The sequence below is a fragment of the Castanea sativa genome, chromosome 6 (genome assembly GCF_040712315.1).
Source record: "Castanea sativa cultivar Marrone di Chiusa Pesio chromosome 6, ASM4071231v1".
Classification (NCBI taxonomy): Eukaryota; Viridiplantae; Streptophyta; class Magnoliopsida; order Fagales; family Fagaceae; genus Castanea; species Castanea sativa.
The window spans coordinates 52540947-52559334 of record NC_134018.1 but is presented as its reverse complement, the minus strand read 5'-3'; the positions used below and the strand labels follow the sequence as shown (position 1 = coordinate 52559334).

General features: G+C 32.4%; 2 protein-coding genes across 3 annotated transcripts; both read left to right on the top strand.

Annotated features, from left to right (window-relative positions):
- Positions 1-7168: 7168 nt before the first annotated feature.
- On the top strand, positions 7169-8741 carry LOC142641121 (uncharacterized). 2 transcript variants are annotated; one of them, XM_075815513.1, is made up of 2 exons: positions 7169-7322; positions 7887-8741. In XM_075815513.1, the coding sequence occupies exons 1-2, from the start codon at positions 7320-7322 to the stop codon at positions 8502-8504; spliced, it is 621 nt and encodes a 206-aa protein (XP_075671628.1). In that variant the 5' UTR covers positions 7169-7319; the 3' UTR covers positions 8505-8741. The 2 variants fall into 2 exon arrangements, with proteins under 2 accessions (XP_075671628.1, XP_075671627.1); XM_075815512.1 differs by lacking the exon at positions 7169-7322 and adding an exon at positions 7332-7730 and having other exon boundaries at positions 7887-8733.
- Positions 8742-15368: 6627 nt separating this feature from the next.
- LOC142641217 (uncharacterized) lies at positions 15369-16589 on the top strand. Its single transcript, XM_075815620.1, has 2 exons — positions 15369-15578; positions 15704-16589. Exons 1-2 carry the CDS (start codon positions 15519-15521, stop codon positions 16325-16327), a joined length of 684 nt encoding a protein of 227 aa, XP_075671735.1. The 5' UTR covers positions 15369-15518; the 3' UTR covers positions 16328-16589.
- Positions 16590-18388: the final 1799 nt, after the last annotated feature.

Sequence of the window (18388 nt, the reverse complement as noted above, 5' to 3'; positions counted from 1 at the left end):
AGTGCTAAAAGATTGTAAAACTTATTGATCTAACAGATGGCTTAATTAGCTTTGTTTTATTTGTGCTTTTTAATCGTCATCTTAACGTAATTAAAGTCAAAATGCCTTTTAATCTCAGACCAGTTTAGCGGTGAAAGAACAGGCATGATTAAGACTTCTATATAGCCAAGTCAAGACAAAACGAAAAGAAAATAATGAAAGAAATTTAAATTTTGTTCTTGAAATACACGTTTGATATAATGAAGATTTTATCTTAATTACCAATACTAGCAAGACTATATAGCACAACTTGTTATTAATTTCTATATAAAAGTAACATTGTATGTATCTAAATAAAATAGAATAATAAAACTGATGATGAAAATATGGGGTGGATTTGAAACTTATCCACAAATTAAGAAAAGGAGCACTACCAACAACTTCTTGTGTATTTCAGGGGTTTACTTCAACATTCAACAGAATGCTCTGGTTCATGTTCATCATCATGATAAACACAAAACACACTCTTTGACTTTGTTAGGCCAAATATCAAAAAACACAAACTTATCCACGTTTTTCTTAGTAAACAACGTGGTCGGCTTCCATTAGCCAAATATCAACGTGAACAATAAAGTTGGTTAATGTGAGACTTGACAATTTCAATATAACCATATAAGCATGATCTGATAAGGTTAGTTAAGGTTAACGCATGTGAATGCTTTGTATTTGCTGTCACATATCTCGTAGATTTTTTTTAGCTATAAAAAAATGGGTATTTTGTATGGACTCATTGACTCTACGCCACATAACGGCAATAGATAATATCATATGTACCGCATAAGACTTGTTGGGATTGTCACTCAAACTGCTCATATTTGAGGCCTGAGATAAGAACTCTTACCATCAAGCCACGTCCTATACGGTTATATCTTATCAATATGGACACACTGTGTTTAGTATGGACACATTGTGTTTTACATACACAGTGAACACTGCCCTATATATCAGCATTACAACAACAACGGAGGAAGTGATATATGTTTATTTTCCCAAATGGTTGAAGTTGAATATTACAATATGTGTAACATAGTTAAGACCTAAGAAAGATAGGTTTGTCCAGTCTTGGTTTGGTTTGCGAGTGTATGAACGGAATGCATTCTTATGAGTTCTACCTCTTTCTTTTTCCGACACAAATCGAACTCCTTTGTATATATAGTTATTTATTTACAATTGACTACCAAAACTACAAAAAAACAAAAGGTACCATTTTGGATTTGGACTGTTTTGGAGTTTTATTGGGAACATTCATGAAATCCGAAATTTTGAGTTACTACTAGTGGAATAATACTTGATTTAAAATATTATTTTCTCTTCTTTGTTCTTGTTCTTTTTTTTTTTTAAGTTTACCAAAAATTTTTACTTTTAAAATCAAGAAAATAAATATAGACAATTTAAAATTAAGTATAAATTTCTAGAAGTCAGGCTTGAAAATGTTTTGTTTTACAATATTTAAAAAAAAATATTATAACGAAAATCCACATGTAACATGTTTTTCCTTTTATCATTTTTCCTTTTTAATTTTTTGCATAGATGTTCCTATATGATTTATTAAGTTTTTGTCTAATGTGTTGTGTGAAATATCACTTGTCTCACAATTTAAAAGTTACTATAACTTTTGAGTAAAATTTGTGGTGTGCTTTTGTGTTATCACTCATTTTCCTCAGACCCTTGTGTGTGTATGTTTGTTTCTCATAAAAAAAGAAAAAAATCTTTTGTTGAATACTCTAGTACATCGGAGGGGATACACAAATGACACATGGTTCTTGTTTTTTTACACGTATCATGTGGTTGTCACGTCCAATATATTGGAGCAATACGAATAAGCCAAACTCATCTTTGATGATGTAGATCATACAACTAATTTTCCTTCCTTGACTTGGACATTCACCCAACAAAACTAGTTTTTATCCCTTTCGTCTCCTTTGATAATGATTTAAGATCGATATAGTTTTTTAGGAAACTTGTGAGAAGAATAGTTGGTTTTTTCCTCATATATTTGAATAGAAAAAGATAGAGTTTAAGCTTATGAAAATAAAATAAAGGAATTAAATATACAATTTAATTCCTGCCAAAACTACGAAAACAAAAGGTGTCATTTTGGATTTGGACTATTTGGAGTTTCATTGGGCCCCTCATGAAATCCAAAATTTTGAGCTACTACTAGTGTAATAATAGTTGACTAAAATTATTATCTTCTTCTTCTTTTTTAAAAGAAGTTTACCTAAAAATTTTAGGGTATCCAAGATCAAAAAAATAAATATAAGCAACTTAAAATTAAGATATAAATTACTAAAAGTCAGGTTTGAAAATATTTTGGTAAAATGTGGTAATATATATATGATTTTTGTACCAAAATCCAATGTAACATGTTCTTTCTTTTTCTTTTTTAATATATATATATATATATATATATATATATATATATATATATATATATATATATATATATAAAACCAAAACCTCTGAAGCTCCCATAATTTTTCACGTCACCATTATTTTTTTTAAGATTCTTTTTATTCTAGGTTTTATATCTTATATATTTATTATTTTTTCTGCAACGTGTAATTATCTTATTAGTGTTATAATAATTTAGTTTAAGTAAAAATTTATTAGATATATTTTGTTGACATTTCCAGAGCTTACCACATCATTATTAATATATATAATATAAAATCAAAGATTAAAAATTAATTAGAATTTTTAAAGATACCTCACGTTAGAATTAAAAAAAAAAAAAGACTCACTTTAGGTTTTGTAGGGTCAATGGGCCCAGGAATATGTATTGGGCTAGAGGCCCAATTTGAGGACACTAAATGGTCCAAGAATGTAGGAATATTGATTCAAGAGGCAGTGTTGATGGATAAAGAGGCGGAGGCTGATCAAGGTCATCTCGGAAGGTGGTCCGAGGATGAATCCATCCTCGGCTGAATAAAGCCGATGTGGGAAAGGGTTGCCCGACGTTCAAAAGTGATATTCTAGGAGAAACTGTAAGCAACGATATACATGGTGGGTGTACCGGATAGGAAGAAGGGCTAGGAAATATCCAAGATAAAATTGCTACCATCGCATTAAATGCTTTGCAGCTAAACCTCTAGCCGCATTAATGGGGAAGTGATGCCTGAGTATCAGAGTTCAACCTTACAGCTACTTCCAAAAACTTCAGGGATGGGCTGATGGGACAAATATTCAAACCAGTAATCTGATCCATATGTGGAGGATGGAGAGAGGAAGAAAGATGATATAAAATGAGGAGAAGACATTCAGGGAAGGGGGATCAAAAATAGGAGAAAGAAAACACTGTAGACATTAAAATCAATATCTGTAGCCTGTCTTTAAGAAAGAGAAATATAGGATCCAGTCTCCTCGGCTTGAGTCCGAGGACAATTTTTGTTATATAAATTATCTCATCTGTATGATGTTGCAATCTAGCCCATCATCTTTGTTATTTAAAATCACTAGAACCTAGATTTCAAGCACACTCTCTACAAATTCATTGTATTGGGTTTTTTGGGCCTACCCCAATCTTATTTTTGGGTTTGGGTGTAAATTGTGTCCTTACAGGTTTCAAAAAAAAAGAAGGCTCACGTAAAAAAAAAAAAAAAAAAGACTAAAAAGAGAGAGACTCCTGTTAGGACTCTGTTTCTCACATCATCATTAAAATCTATATATAATATAAAATTGAAAATTAAAAAAATAATTATAATTTTTTTTAAAATTAGACCTCATGTTAGAATTAGAAAAAAAAAGGACTCACTTTAGGTTTCAAAAAAAAAAAGAAAGGACTCAAGTCAAAAAAAAAAATTTAGGATTAAGAAAAAAAGAGAGAGAATACTGGTAGGACTCTCTCTTCTCTCCTTAAAACCCAAGCACTTACCAACTCAAAACCCTAAACTTAACTTCACTTTAGGATTAAAAAAAGAAGAAGAAAAGAGACTCACGTAAAAAAAAAAAAAAACGTAGGTTCTTTCTTTTTTATTTGCTTTCATATGTGCCTGAGATTTTCTTTCTATTTTATTATTTTGTTATGTTTAGAATAGATTTTCTTTTCTTTTGTTGAAAAAAAAAAGAGGGTTTGGTTTTTGGGTTGAAATTTCTACTAATTTTTTTTTTTTTATTGTACATGACAAATAAAACATCTCTATTTTTTTAGAGGAAAATCAAAGATGCAGCCTTTGTCTTCCAGCTAGCCTAGGGAATGAAAAACCGAAACCTTTGAAACTCTCACAATTTTCCACGTCAGCACAATTTTTAAATAAAATTATCATTTTATTTAAATATAATTATTTTTGTTTAGTTCAAACTTAACCAGAAGTGAAACTCTATCTTTCTAACAAGTTTAACTTAAACTCAAGCTCATCATTATCAGTTTTTTTAAATAAAATTATTTTTGTTTAATCAAAACCCAACAAGGAGTGAAATTCTATCTCTCTAATAAGTCAAACTTAAACTCAAATTCAAACATTGATAATCTATATAAAAACAAAAATTATGATAGGACTCAAAAAAAAAAAAAAAAAACTTTGAAAAAAAAGAGGGTTTGGTTTTTGGGTTGAAAAAAAAAGACTAACGCTGAAAAAAAAAAAGAATTTTTGGTTTTTGAGTTGAAATTTCTACTAATTATTATTTTTATATTATACAAGGCAGATAAAACATTTCTATTTTTTTGGAAAAAAAAAAAAATCAAAGATGCAACTTATGTCTTCCAGCCTAGGGAACGATAAATTTTTATTTGGTATGTTATATATAAATTTGTTGAATTTGATTTGGTTTTGAAGTAGAATTTGAGGATTCTATAAATTTTGAAGTTTTAAGTCTTGAGGTTTTTGGTATTTGCATCTTAGTAGGTTGATCTTAATTCTTCACCTTAAATGCTTTTTATTTAGGTTCATGTGTTTTTTTTTTCCTTATTAAAAGCTATGATTTTTGGTTGATAATTATTTGTTTGGATTAATTTCAATTAATTATTTGTTTGGATTCAACATAAAAGATACTGAAATTAGGTATTATAATTTTGATATTGTTCTATATTTTGAATTGCCTATATTGTTATTACTACGAAAAAGTCATATTGCTACTCAAATTTGAAACCTAGTGTGTCTTCCTCATATCATGATCTTTGTTTATATATTTTGCAGTTTATATTAGTTTTGAGTGTGTGTATGTATAACTATTGAGAGTTTTGCTTTATTAATTTAAGAACTGTAAATTATTTTGTAAGTTTCGGTAACAATGCACTTGCAACTCAATAACATTCAATATTAGACAACACTTCTAAACTATGGAAAAGTATAGAAGTTAAAAATTTCTTCATTTAAAAAAAAAAAAAAAAAAACTAACTAGCAAAATGTGTGTTTACTCATTGTTAGATTTTTTTCCAGAGTCAATAGTTTTTTCGTGCATCGCACGGGTTAACGACTAGTTTACAATATTGATATTCCCATGTCATTTATTACTAATTATTTTGTTAAATATTCTAGTACATCAAAGGGGATATATGAATGACACATAGTTCTATTTTTTTACACATATCATGTACGTGTCACATCCAATACATTAAATTAATAGACATAAGCCAAATTCATCTTCGATGATGTAGATCATACAAATAATTCCCCTTTTGTGACTTTGACACTCACATAGCAAAACTAATTTTTCACGCTTTCTTCATTTGATCATGAATTGAGATATAGTTATTTGGGAAATTCCTGAGAAGAATAGTTGGTTTTTACCTTCTCTATTTGGACATGAAAGGATACTGATGATGCCGAAAATCATTAGTAAGCTACACGGTCCTCACATGCTCCCCGTAAGACCTGCACAACATCAAGAGAAGAAGAAGACCCTACGAAGAGTACTGGTGTGGTACCGGCTAAATACTCTCCGACGGTCAAGTTAGAGAATTTTCACAACTCTAGAGTGCTAGAGCTGGGATAAATCATGCATACCTTCGTTTGTGAGGATTTTGGGGTTTTTATAGTAGTATAGGTTTGACATACGTTCCTTGGCAGAGATGGCATTTCCTTGTAGAGAAGATCTTCATTAATACGCATATCTTGCGGAATCCTTTCCTTGTAGGAACCCCCTTGATTAAGGTTAATAGTGGGGCACAAGATATTTCTTTATATATTCACGCGTGGAGACCAAGCAAGGCCATGTTAGATTCGTCAAAGGTTTGCTTATCCACTTCAGTTACCTTCCGTTAGCTTCTTATCCCATCTATGCATTCTGGTCGTCTCATTCAGGTGTCGTGGATCTCGGGGTGCAGTCGTTGGCCTTGAGGTGGGACCGTTGGCTTCATGATATCGTCGTTTACGTCTATGAATGCACAAGTAATGTCGACGGGTTCATTAGGACCGTCAACTTTGCCTTATGTGATCAAGTTTAACAAACTTTCAGAATTACCCTTATTAGATGGAGTTTAAGGTTATGAAAATAAATAAAACAAAGAAATTAAATTTACAAATTAATAATATTAAGATAGTTTTTTTTAACCCAATAGTTATAATAATAGAGAAGAAAGAATTCAGACTATAATTCTCCTCCTCTATTCGGACATGAAAGGATAGAGTTTAAGGTTATGAAAATAAATAAAACAAAGAAATTAAATTTACAAATTAATAATATTAAGACAGTTTTTTTTAACCCAATAGTTATAATAATAGAGAAGAAAGAATTCAAACTATAATTCTCTTTGTAAGGGAGAGTAGACAATATCACTAAGCTACAAAACTCCTATGAATTAAGGTCAATTCTTATCAAACCAAAATTAGACAAATGAATAAATGAAAAAGAATGTATATTTGATCTCGGTGGATCAAACTAGACACTAGGGGTCCCTTTTATACAATGTGGGCATCAATGTTGCAGAGGTTAAACAGTCGTTTTCAAAATAATGGAAAAAGAATCAAGGATGATAGGCATGGTAATTATTATTATTATTTTTTGTTTTTCAATTGTTTGCACGGTAAAGAAATTGCATTGGTGAATAAATTAAACTGCGACTATATGGTTAACAAAATAAAAAAGAAATGTCCAAATCAAAGTTAATAAAAAAAGAAAGACAAACAAACAAACAAACCCAAGAGGAGGTAGTTATTAATAGTACCTTACCAAAAAACCAAACTCATGAGTCATGCCATCTGATGGATGAGTTGGTAGTGGAAGCCAACAAGCCACTGATGAGAAAAGACCTGGGAAAACGAGTAAGGTTGATCAAAACAGCTGACACCTCGGCAAAACAAATTGACTAATAATAAAGGGCAAGAGCAGAGCACAATTTCATGGTACAAATCCAGACTTGGTATCTATTTTCTATTTGGCAATAAATATATTCTTGAAATCAGATTGGTGCATAATAGTCACAGCAGGCTCAGCACAATATTTAGAAACCACTTCATCCATTTTTAATCTTAATCCACATATTAAGATTCTTTTTCCATTTTTAATCCATGCCTACTAGCTCATCCATTTTTAATCTTAATCCACATATTTAGAAACTGTTTGTATAAGATCCAAAATAAACGTCAAGGATAGACCTTGCTCCTTTAGATAGAATAACTTTCTAGCTTGACAACCAAGAAAAAGCCGACTAGAAAAGAAAGATTACACCACCAATAAGAAGAACACTAAAGATGAAGCTAGTTTGGTCCCCTGAGACGGCATCAAAGGCCTATATTGATACTGTTAAATTTGTAAGCAACTTTCTAAAACAATCTTTATTTTTCCTATTGCAAATTGCTTTCCATTTTTGCTTTCTTTCTCTAAAGAATTGCTTTTTTTTTTTTTTTTTCCATTTTGTATTCCATTTTTAATGAACTATATTATTTTTATTGGGTTTTGTTTGGCAGTGTGAGCTTTATCAAGAATCAGGCGTGGCAGAGCTTGTTTCAGCCATGGCTGCAGGTTGGAATGCAAACTTCATCGTTGAGACATGGTCAAAAGGTGGTATTATGGCCACAAGTATTGGCTTAGCCGTGGCGAGCCGCCACACGGGTGGGAGACACGTGTGCATAGTCACAGATGAGCAGTCAAGGTTAGAGTATGTTGAAGGAATGGTTGAGGCAGGCATGTCACCAGAAATTATTGTTGGAGAGGCAGAGGAAGTCATGGATGAGCTTTCAGGCATAGATTTCATGGTTGTAGATTGTACGCGCAAGGACTTTACAAGAATACTTAGGCTGGCAAAATTGAGCAGCCGTGGTGCAGTTTTGGTGTGTAAGAATGCTAGCAGCTTAAGAACTGCTTCGACTTTCAAATGGCGAAGCGTTCTTGATGGCAATGGCAATGGTGGATCGCTGCGTCTTGTGCGTTCTGTGTTTCTGCCAGTGGGGATGGGACTGGATATTGCACATGTTGCTGCTAGTGGTAATGGAGGAAATTCAGGTTCAAGTTCAGGTTCTGTCAAATGGATCAAGCATGTGGATCAACGATCAGGAGAAGAGCATGTTATCAGAAAGGTGAAATGAATGGTTTTCTGTGTCACTATCCTTTTTCATTTTAGGTTGTATGTATGAATTCAACAAGTTAAGAAATTATTTGTACGTAAGTTAATGAGAATTAATCAAGATACATTCAAGTTCTAGCCATAAATCTGATTATTTCATCCCTGTTTACTCGCCAAAAGATGGTTTTCATTCCATCATTTCTTCTCAGATTCCTGTCTTCTATGGCTAAGTTATTTTTTGGCATCATCTTTCTTTAAAGTATTTGTTTAACCATCTACGTTCTCATGGGGTGAAATAGAGCAACTTAATATGACAGTGATATAATGTGCATTTAAGCATACTTATCATGGGAATAGACGAGCAAATTTCAAGGATCCGGACCTAGGAGGCTAGGACAGATAAACTGAGATACTTTTTCTGCAAAATTTTTCCACATCTTTCTCCATTTTCTGGATGGGTTCCAATCATGATTATGGGTATGTAATCCGTCGAAGCAATTCATAAGTTTGAAAAGTTCAAATTATATTCTTGTGCAGTGAATTAGGGCTGCATTTCGATAGCAGTCTGTGTTTTTTTGTGTGGATCTCGTGTACTGTTCATAGGACCTGTAAGTACAGATTTCAGCAAAATTAACTTTAAAATTGGGTTTCACGGCACTATTTATATATTTAAAAATTATTTTACTACAGTGTTTTTAGTTTTCAGCAATAAGCGGGATCCAATTAGACCTTAGGTTTTTCTATAATTGGCTATCAGATTGTAAGGTTTAGGAAAAAAATTTCCTTGATTATAAAACTTCTCCTGTCATAGTAAATTTGCTTCATTGGAGTAAGTTTTCCCATAGTGGTCTGGGTTTTCTACTTTGTGACCATATCACCATCTTCATTGTGATTGGTGACACATTTGCAGACCATATATGCTTTAATTGTTTACACATAATTAATAAATAGACATAATCAAATAATTTGTTAATTCAATCAATCATAATCAACAATGACGGTACGTATAAAATCCTAACAAAACTCATTGGTTGTGGAAACTTATATCACTTAGCTCTTGAATCTCCCAGCTCTAACATTAAATATGCGTTTGGGTTTTGCGTTTGTGCTTTTTTTTTTCCTGGACAACACCTCTTGCACTGTTTATTGTTCATGAACAGTGCTTTTAGGCTTATGAACAATGCCAAGCGCATGAACAATAACTTTTTTATTATTTTTTTATTGTTTTCAGTTTTCAGCAAAATAAGCGGTATCTAAATGAACCTTAAGCATACTCCAATAGTCCAACACACAAATGAAATTAGTTTGCGGAAAATATTTCTCAAAATATAGCTTTGTTCATATTGTCTATCTTCAGTTTCTCTCCCATTAACATACAAAAATATAACTTCAATTTTTTTTATCAATCAAATGGAAGAAGAAGATGAAAAATTATACTCGCATATTCCACATGATAATTACTCTATATATTTTCAGCATTTTTTTTAATGAATAAGAATGATTATATAAATAGGAAACTACACTAGTGTAGTTTCTGTTCTTATATCAAATTATATAATGAATATATATTCATTTTATTATTAATTTGCCATTTTCTTTTGTGTCACGCAATGACAATGTTTTAGTAATTATCATCATCATGCTCCCCCAGATGTAATGACAACTATGGTTTCTTTTATTCCTCGCCGCCGCCGCCCCTCTCTCCTGTCTCACCATGTCATGATGATGACTCGTTTTGTATATATGTTTCAATTACATGGGGCTGGATATTGATGTTATAGTTTATACCATTATAATTGACATAGGTTATGCAACCCAAGTTAGATATATATCAGATAGGCACTATATATGCACTAAATTTAATATTGAACGTATATCGTATCAAAAAAAAAAAAAAAGATTTAATATTGAAATATTCATTGTTTAAGTTTTAACATAAAGCTCTTGTTTTAGGTTTTACTTTCTTAATCAATAAATAATTGATTTCTTCATCATATCATCAATGAGACAGCAGCAAAAAAGCTTTATATTATTATGAATAGGTTAGATAAGTGTTATATATATAGTCATGAAACGTTGACTAACAAAAATCTACTTATACAGGCTGTTCTCAGGCTAAATTTTTATTGGAAGAAAATCAATGAACTTCAAATCTTTGTCCAGTCATGTCTACGTTATATACTTTTTAAAAATTTCAGAAGAAAGTTGACCTAAAAATGGTTTTGGTTGGAGGCCAACTTCACTTTCGCAATATGCGTAAAAAAAGTGCTAAATGATTGTAAATCTTATTGATCTAACAGATGGCTTAATTAGCTTTGTTTTATTTGTGCTTTTTAATCGTCATCTTAACGTAATTAAAGTCAAAATGCGTTTTTAATCTCAGACCAGTTTAGCGGTGAAAGAACATGCATGATTAAGACTTCTATATAGCCAAGTCAAGACAAAACGAAAAGAAAATAGTGAAAGAAATTTAAATTTTGTTCTTGAAATACACGTTTGATATAATGAAGAATTTATCTTAATTACTAATACTAGAGCAAGACTATATAGCACAACTTGTTATTAATTTCTAAATAAAAGTAAAATTGTATGTATCTAAAAAATAAAATAAAATAAAATAAAATAAAACTGATGATGAAAATATGGGGTGGATTTGAAACTTATCCACAAATTAAGAATTGATACGAACACTACCAACAACTTCTTGTGTATTTCAGGGGTTTACTTCAACATTCAACAGAATGTTCTGGTTCATGTTCATCATCATGATAAACAAAAAACACATAGACTCTTTGTTAGGCCAAATATCAAAAAACACAAACTTATCCACGTTTTTCTTAGGTAAACAACGTGGTCGGCTTCCATTAGCCAAATATCAACGTGAACCATAAAGTTGGCTAATTAATGTGAGACTTGACAATTTCAATATAACTATATAAGCATGATCTGATAAGGTTAGCTGAGGTTAACAGATGCGAATGCTTTGCATTTGCTGACACAGTGACATATCTTGTAGATTTGTTTTTAGATATATATAAAAAAATTGGTCTCCGTTATGGGTTCATTAACCTCACACCACCTGACGGTAATAAGTAATATCACATGCACTACACAAGTCTTATTAGGACAAGAACTCCTATCTTTAAGCTACGCTCTGTACGGTTATATTTTGTAGTAGTTTAGTACAGAACATATCAATTATCAGTATAGACCCACTGTGTTTTACACACTGTGAACACCGCCCTATATATCATTATTACAACAACAATAGAGGAAGTGAGAAATGTTTATTTTCCCAAATGATTGAGGTTGAATATTACAATACGTGTATCATAGTTAAGACTTCAGAAAGATAGGTTTGTCCAGTCTTGGTTTGTTTTGCGAGTGTATGAACGGAATGAGTTCTTCCTCTTTCTTTTTCGGACACAAATCGAACTCCTTTATATATATAGTTATTTATTTACTAGTGATTACCAAAACTACAAAAAACAAAAGGTGTCGTTTTGGAGTTTCATTGGGAACACTCATGAAATCCGAAATTTTGAGTTATTGCTAGTGGAATAATACTTTATTTAAAATATTATTCTCTCTTCTTTGTTCTTGTTCCTTTTCTTTTTCTATTTTTTTTAATTTTACCTAAAATTTATACTTTCAAGATCAAGGAAAATAAATATAGACAATTTAAAATTAAGAATAAATTTCTAGAAGTCAAGCTTGAAAATGTTTTGGTATACAATACTTTTTTAAAAATATTATAACCAAAATCCACATGTAACATGTTTTTCCTTTTATCTTTTTAATTTTCTACATAAGTGTGCCTTTATCATTTATTAAGTTTTTGTCTAATGTGTTGTGTATAAATATAACTTGTCTCACAATTTAAAAGTTACTATGACTTTTAAGTGGAATTTGTAGTGTGCTTTTGTATTATAACTTATTTCTCTCGGACTCTTGTGTGTGTATGTTTGTTTCTCAAAAAAAAAAAAGGAAAAAATCTTTTGTTGTATACTCTAGTGCATCGGAGGGGATACACAAGTGACACATGGTTCTTTTTTTTTTTACACTTATCACGTGCGTGTCACGTCCAATATATTGGAGCAATAGGAACAAGCCAAGCTCGTCTTTGATAACGTGGAACATACAACTAATTCTCCTTCCTTGATTTGGACATTCACGTTCACGCAACAAAACTAGTTTTTAACCCTTTCGTCTCCTTTGATAATGATTTAAGATATAGTTATTTAGGAAACTTGTGAGAAGAATAGTTGGTTTTTTCCTCTTATATTTGAATAGAAAAAGATAGAGTCTAATGTTATGAAAATGAAATAAAGGAATTGAATATACAATTTAATTCCTTCCAAATTAAACTACGAAAACAAAAGGTGTCATTTTGGATTTGGACTATTTGGAGTTTCATTGGGCACCTTATGAAATCCAAAATTTTGAGCTACTACTTGTGTAATAATACTTGATTAAAATTATTGTCTTCTTCTTCTTCTTTTTTATAAGAAGTTTACCTAAAATAGTTAGGGTTTTCAAGATCAAGAAAATAAATATAAACAACTTAAAATTAAGATATAAATTACTAGAAGTCAGGTTTGAAAATGTTTTGGTAAAATGTGGTAAAATTAAGATATATATATGATTTTTGTACCAAAATCGAATGTAACATGTTCTTTCTTTTTCTTTTTTCCTTTTTAATTTACACTATTGATGATATTCCCATGTCATTTATTACTGAATTTTTTGTTATATATTTTAGTGCATCAAAGGGAATACATGAAAAACATATGGTTTTGTTTTTTTACACGTATCATATATGTGTCACATCCAATACATTGGACCAATAGACATAAGCCAAATTCATCTTCAATGACGTAGATCATACAACTAATTCCCGTTCTTTGACTTAGACACTCGCACAACAAAACTAATTTTTCACTCTTTCCTCATTTGATCATGAATTGAGATATAGTTATTTAGGAAATTCTTGAGAAGGATAGTTGGTTTTTACCTCCTCTATTCGGACATGAAAGGATAGAGTTTAAGGTTATGAAAATAAATAAAACAAAGAACTTAAATTTACAAATTAATAATATTAAGACAGTTTTTTTAACCCAATAGTTATAATAATAGAGAAGAAAGAATTCAAACTATAGTTCTCTTTGTGAGGGAGAGTAGACAATATCCCTAAGCTACAAAACTCCTATAAATTCTTATCAAACCAAAAATTAGACAAATGAATAAATGAAAAGGAATGTATATTTGATCTCGGTAGATCAGACTAAATACTAGGGGTCCCTTTTATACAATGTGGGCATCAATGTTGCAGAGGTTAAACAGTCGTTTTCAAAATAATGGAAAAGAATCAAGGATGATAGGCATGGTAATTATTACTATTTTTTTGGTTTTTCAATTGTTTGCACGATAAAGAAATTGCATTGGTGAATAAATTAAACCGCAACTATATGGTTAACAATCCCAGCAAGAAATGTCCAAATCAAAGTTAATAAAAAAAAAATAGTAATAAAAAAAAGAAAGAAAAACAAACAAACCCAACCGGAGGTACTTATTAATAGTACCCTACTTACCAATAAACCAAATTCATGAGTCATGCCATTTGATGGATGAGTTGGTAGTGGAAGCCAACAAGCCACTGATGAGAAAAGACTTGGGAAAACGAGTATGTAATGTAAGGTTGATCAAAACAGCTGACACCTCGCAAAACAAAATTGACTAAATAATAAAGGGCAAGAGCAGAACACTCCAGCAAATGCAATTTCATGTTCTTTTTTGAAATCTGTATATTTTGCTGAAATTGAAATTTTTTTGCTGAAAGTACTTTAGATAAAAGTAAAAATTAGTTAAAATAGTATAATAAGACTTATTAATAGTGTAAGTGCACAATTACACCTGGTCCCAAGAACAGTTATGGGCTCAGGCCCAATGAGCCTTAAACAATATGAATTTGTAGAGTGTGGGCTTGAAACCCAGGTTAAAAGTGTGTGGGGATTAAATGACAAACTAAAGATTGCAAATATTTGGAAACAACAAGGAATATTATAGATAGGCCTCCTCGGATGTAAGCCGAGAGCTGTTCTTATATTATATCTTTCTCTTAGCCTTTTTTCTTTTTAGGTTACAAAAAGTCCGTCCCCATTTCTCTTCCAGGTTCCCCCTTAAATACTCCTCTTTTTAATACTTTGTACACGTGTTGCCCCAACTCCTCCCTTAGCCTAGATATTTCTTTTCTTAGTGCCTTTGAACAGTAACTAGAAGTTTCCCTTCCACTGTTCAGGTGTCACTTCCCCATAAATGCGGCCAGGGTGGTAGGTGCAGGGTCTTTAATGTGGAGGCAGCAGCTTTTATCTTTGACATTTCTTCAACACCGGTGCTTCTGGGGCGTTCTAGGGTTCACCCCTCTTAACCATTGGCCTTAACCGTGTCATCCCATAATCTTTACCATGAAATCCCGAGTTCTTCGATGTTCATCCGAGGGTAAGCTCACCCTCGGCTGGATCCTCGGATCCTCGGCGTATGGGCCGACCCATAGTACTAACAGATTCTAAACCCAGGAGCAGGTCGGCCTTCCTTAACACGGCCCAAAAGGCCCACATTCCCATCAGGATCTTTTTACCCCCCACAAATAGTACTAAAAAGTGGAGTGAAATCTATAAATAGTAGTAAAAATAAGCTGGATAGTAAAATAAGCTGGTAAAATTAAGTCATGCCGAACGCCACACTTGGTATCTATTTTCTATTTGGCAATAAATATATTCTTGAAATCAGATTGGTACACAATAGTCACAGCAGGCTCAGCACAATATATAGAGACCACTTCATCCATTTTAATCTCAATCCACAAGTTGGATTTGCAGGGTCAACGGTCCAAGAAACTGTTTATATAAGATCCAAAATAAAACGTCAAAGATAGACCTTGCTCCTTTAGATAGAATAACTTTCTTGCTTGACAACCAAGAAAAAGCCAACTAGGAAAGAAAGATTTTACACCACCAAGAAGAAGAGAACACTAAAGATGAAGCTAGTTTGGTCCCCTGAGACGGCATCAAAGGCCTATATTGATACTGTTAAATTTGTAAGCAACTTTCTAAAACAATCTTTATTTTTCCTATTGCAAATTGCTTTCCATTTTTGCTTTCTTTCCATTTTGTATTCCATTTTTAATGAAATCTATTATTTTTATTGGGTTTTGTTTGGCAGTGCGAGCTTTATCAAGAATCAGGCGTGGCAGAGCTTGTTTCAGCCATGGCTGCAGGTTGGAATGCAAACTTCATCGTTGAGACATGGTCAAAAGGTGGTATTATGGCCACAAGTATTGGCTTAGCCGTGGCGAGCCGCCACACGGGTGGGAGACACGTGTGCATAGTCACAGATGAGCAGTCAAGGTTAGAGTATGTTGAAGGAATGGTTGAGGCAGGCATGTCACCAGAAATTATTGTTGGAGAGGCAGAGGAAGTTATGGATGAGCTAGTAGGCATGGATTTCATGGTTGTGGATTGTATGCGCAAGGACTTCACAAGAATACTTAGGCTGGCAAAATTGAGCAGCCGTGGTGCAGTTTTGGTGTGTAAGAATGCTAGCAGCTTAAGAATTGCTTCGACTTTCAAATGGCGAAGCGTTCTTGATGGCAATGTCAATGGTGGATCGCGGCGTCTTGTGCATTCTGTGTTTCTGCCAGTGGGGATGGGACTGGATATCGCACATGTTGCTGCTAGTGGTAATGGAGGAAATTCAGGTTCAGGTTCAGGTTCAGGTTCTGTCAAATGGATCAAGTATGTGGATCAACAATCAGGAGAAGAGCATGTTATCAGAAAGGTGAAATGAATGGTTTTCTCTGTCATTATCCTTTTTCATTTTAGGTTGTATGTATGAATTCAACAAGTTAAAAAATTATTTGTACGTTAGTTAATGAGAATTAATCAAGATACAATCAAGTTCTAGCCATAAAACTGATTATTTCATCCTTGTTTACTCGCCAAAAGATAGTTTTCATTCCATCATTTCTTCTCTGATTCCTGTCTTAAGTTGTGCATGTATTTTTTTCATGGGAATGAATAAGAAAATATCTCTTAACAGATCCATTTAACTCAATGTCTTCATTCACAGAATTTCCCATCCCTTTCTCCAGCACTAAAAAGGGAAGCTTGCAAGGATAAATATTGCAATGTATAAAAGAATCAGTGCATTTTTTCTGTTCCTACAACCGCAAATGTGCTCATTTTTTTATTATCAAATAGTTAAATTTTGGACAGCAGATACTGCTGGCTTTTACAAGGCAAACAGGAAGACCCAATTAACAAGTCTCAAGTACAAAGATAGATTAAAATAATCAAACTCTCAATTTGTATAAATCATATCAGTGTAAGAGTAAAACTCCATAAAACAAAGTAATTTACATCAAGAGACCATTATCCCCAGTCATCTTACATCAAGAGACTATTTACTCAGCAAACATTTGGTATTTTTTACAAGACCACGTAAAAAGTACTCTCGACATCCCTTTCCCATCATGGTAAAGACAATACTTGTCCTCGTTTCCTATATAGAACAGAGTCTTGAACAGGAAACCAAATATAGAGCACATTGAATGTCAAGTGAGCTTACATATTTAATGATCTCAATTCACTTTAACCTTGTAAAGTATTAGATGAGTCCCAGCTTTTTCGACTTCTTCTAAATGCCTTCTTTTGCAAAAGCACCCTCTTGCTCTTATAGTCCGTTTGGATTAACAGAGAGGGAGGAAGAGTAGAGTAGTTTTGACCCAAAATTAACTTATTTTCAGCCAACTCTACTCTACTACTATTTTTTCCTCCTTCAATCCAAACGGATCCTTAAGGCATTTCTACTCCCCAATAACAGCCCTTCTATAATACAGAAACAAATATAAAGGACAATGCTATGCCCTTTACAATAAGACTAACAAAGACAGGAAAAAGAGGAATATTGCATTCAAAATATAATAAGAATGACGTGGCATTATGAAAATGGCATGACACCATTTTATTGGATGAATTAAACACGTGTGACAAATTTATGTAACACTTAAAAGAAAATATGGTTGAAGGGGTTGCCAATTCAAACGGAATATAATTTCAAGGAATAAACTCCAAATTTTGAAGTTTTAGAGTGTAAATCTTAAGATTCCTAAACTTTAGAATGTAGTTTGACCGTTAGCCTTCTAGAATTAACTCATGAAGTTATGATTCTAGAATACTCTTATAGTATAATAGTATACGTGTGTCGGGGCAGTGGATAGGAAAAAGCGGGGGCTAAATAAAGTACATGAAGGGGCAATCTAATAAAGAGCATTGTAGCTCAACAAGATTGCCATATCTCCTGTATAATGAGAACCAAGGTTCAAATCCCCCCCTACAATTGAATTATCAACATTCAGCCGTTCGACCAAAGAAAAGCACCTCAGTAAGAACTCGTCCAAACCTCGTAAAAGAATTCAAGCTGTATTATGAGTCACAGCCCAAATCTATGACAGCATGAGACTGCAACTAAAGAATCAAACAACCTATAATGCTTGGAACTCAAAGTTTACTCAAGCAAGACTATGATAATCATCCATGTAAAACATTTTCTCTCAATAAAGTTTTGAAAAATAAGTGAATTACAAACCCAAATAAAAAACAATCCATTTTCCACACTCACCACCCTTTGTTATCATCTCACTTTTCTAACATACTAATCACATTTTTAATACATTCAATCTCCTTCCCTCATATCTCTCAATTCTAAACATCTTAAACAATTCAACCATCTGCCAAGCAAAGACTTACTTGCTCTATACTGTAAAATACATGCCTATTTGCCTCTCTTTTAAAAAGCAAATGTTTGGTTTAAAAAGACCAAGCCTAGTGAAATCCAAGAAATATCAAA

What these genes read in the sequence shown, in the direction of transcription:
- LOC142641121 (XM_075815512.1), top strand. Translation starts at nt 7,671, where the DNA reads ATGAAGCTAGTTTGGTCCCCTGAGACGGCATCAAAGGCCTATATTGAT. An exon ending in ATATTGATACTGTTAAATTT is followed by an intron (nt 7,731 to 7,886) that starts GTAAGCAACTTT and finishes TTTGTTTGGCAG; the next exon opens with TGTGAGCTTTATCAAGAATC.
- LOC142641217 (XM_075815620.1), top strand. Translation starts at nt 15,519, where the DNA reads ATGAAGCTAGTTTGGTCCCCTGAGACGGCATCAAAGGCCTATATTGAT. An exon ending in ATATTGATACTGTTAAATTT is followed by an intron (nt 15,579 to 15,703) that starts GTAAGCAACTTT and finishes TTTGTTTGGCAG; the next exon opens with TGCGAGCTTTATCAAGAATC.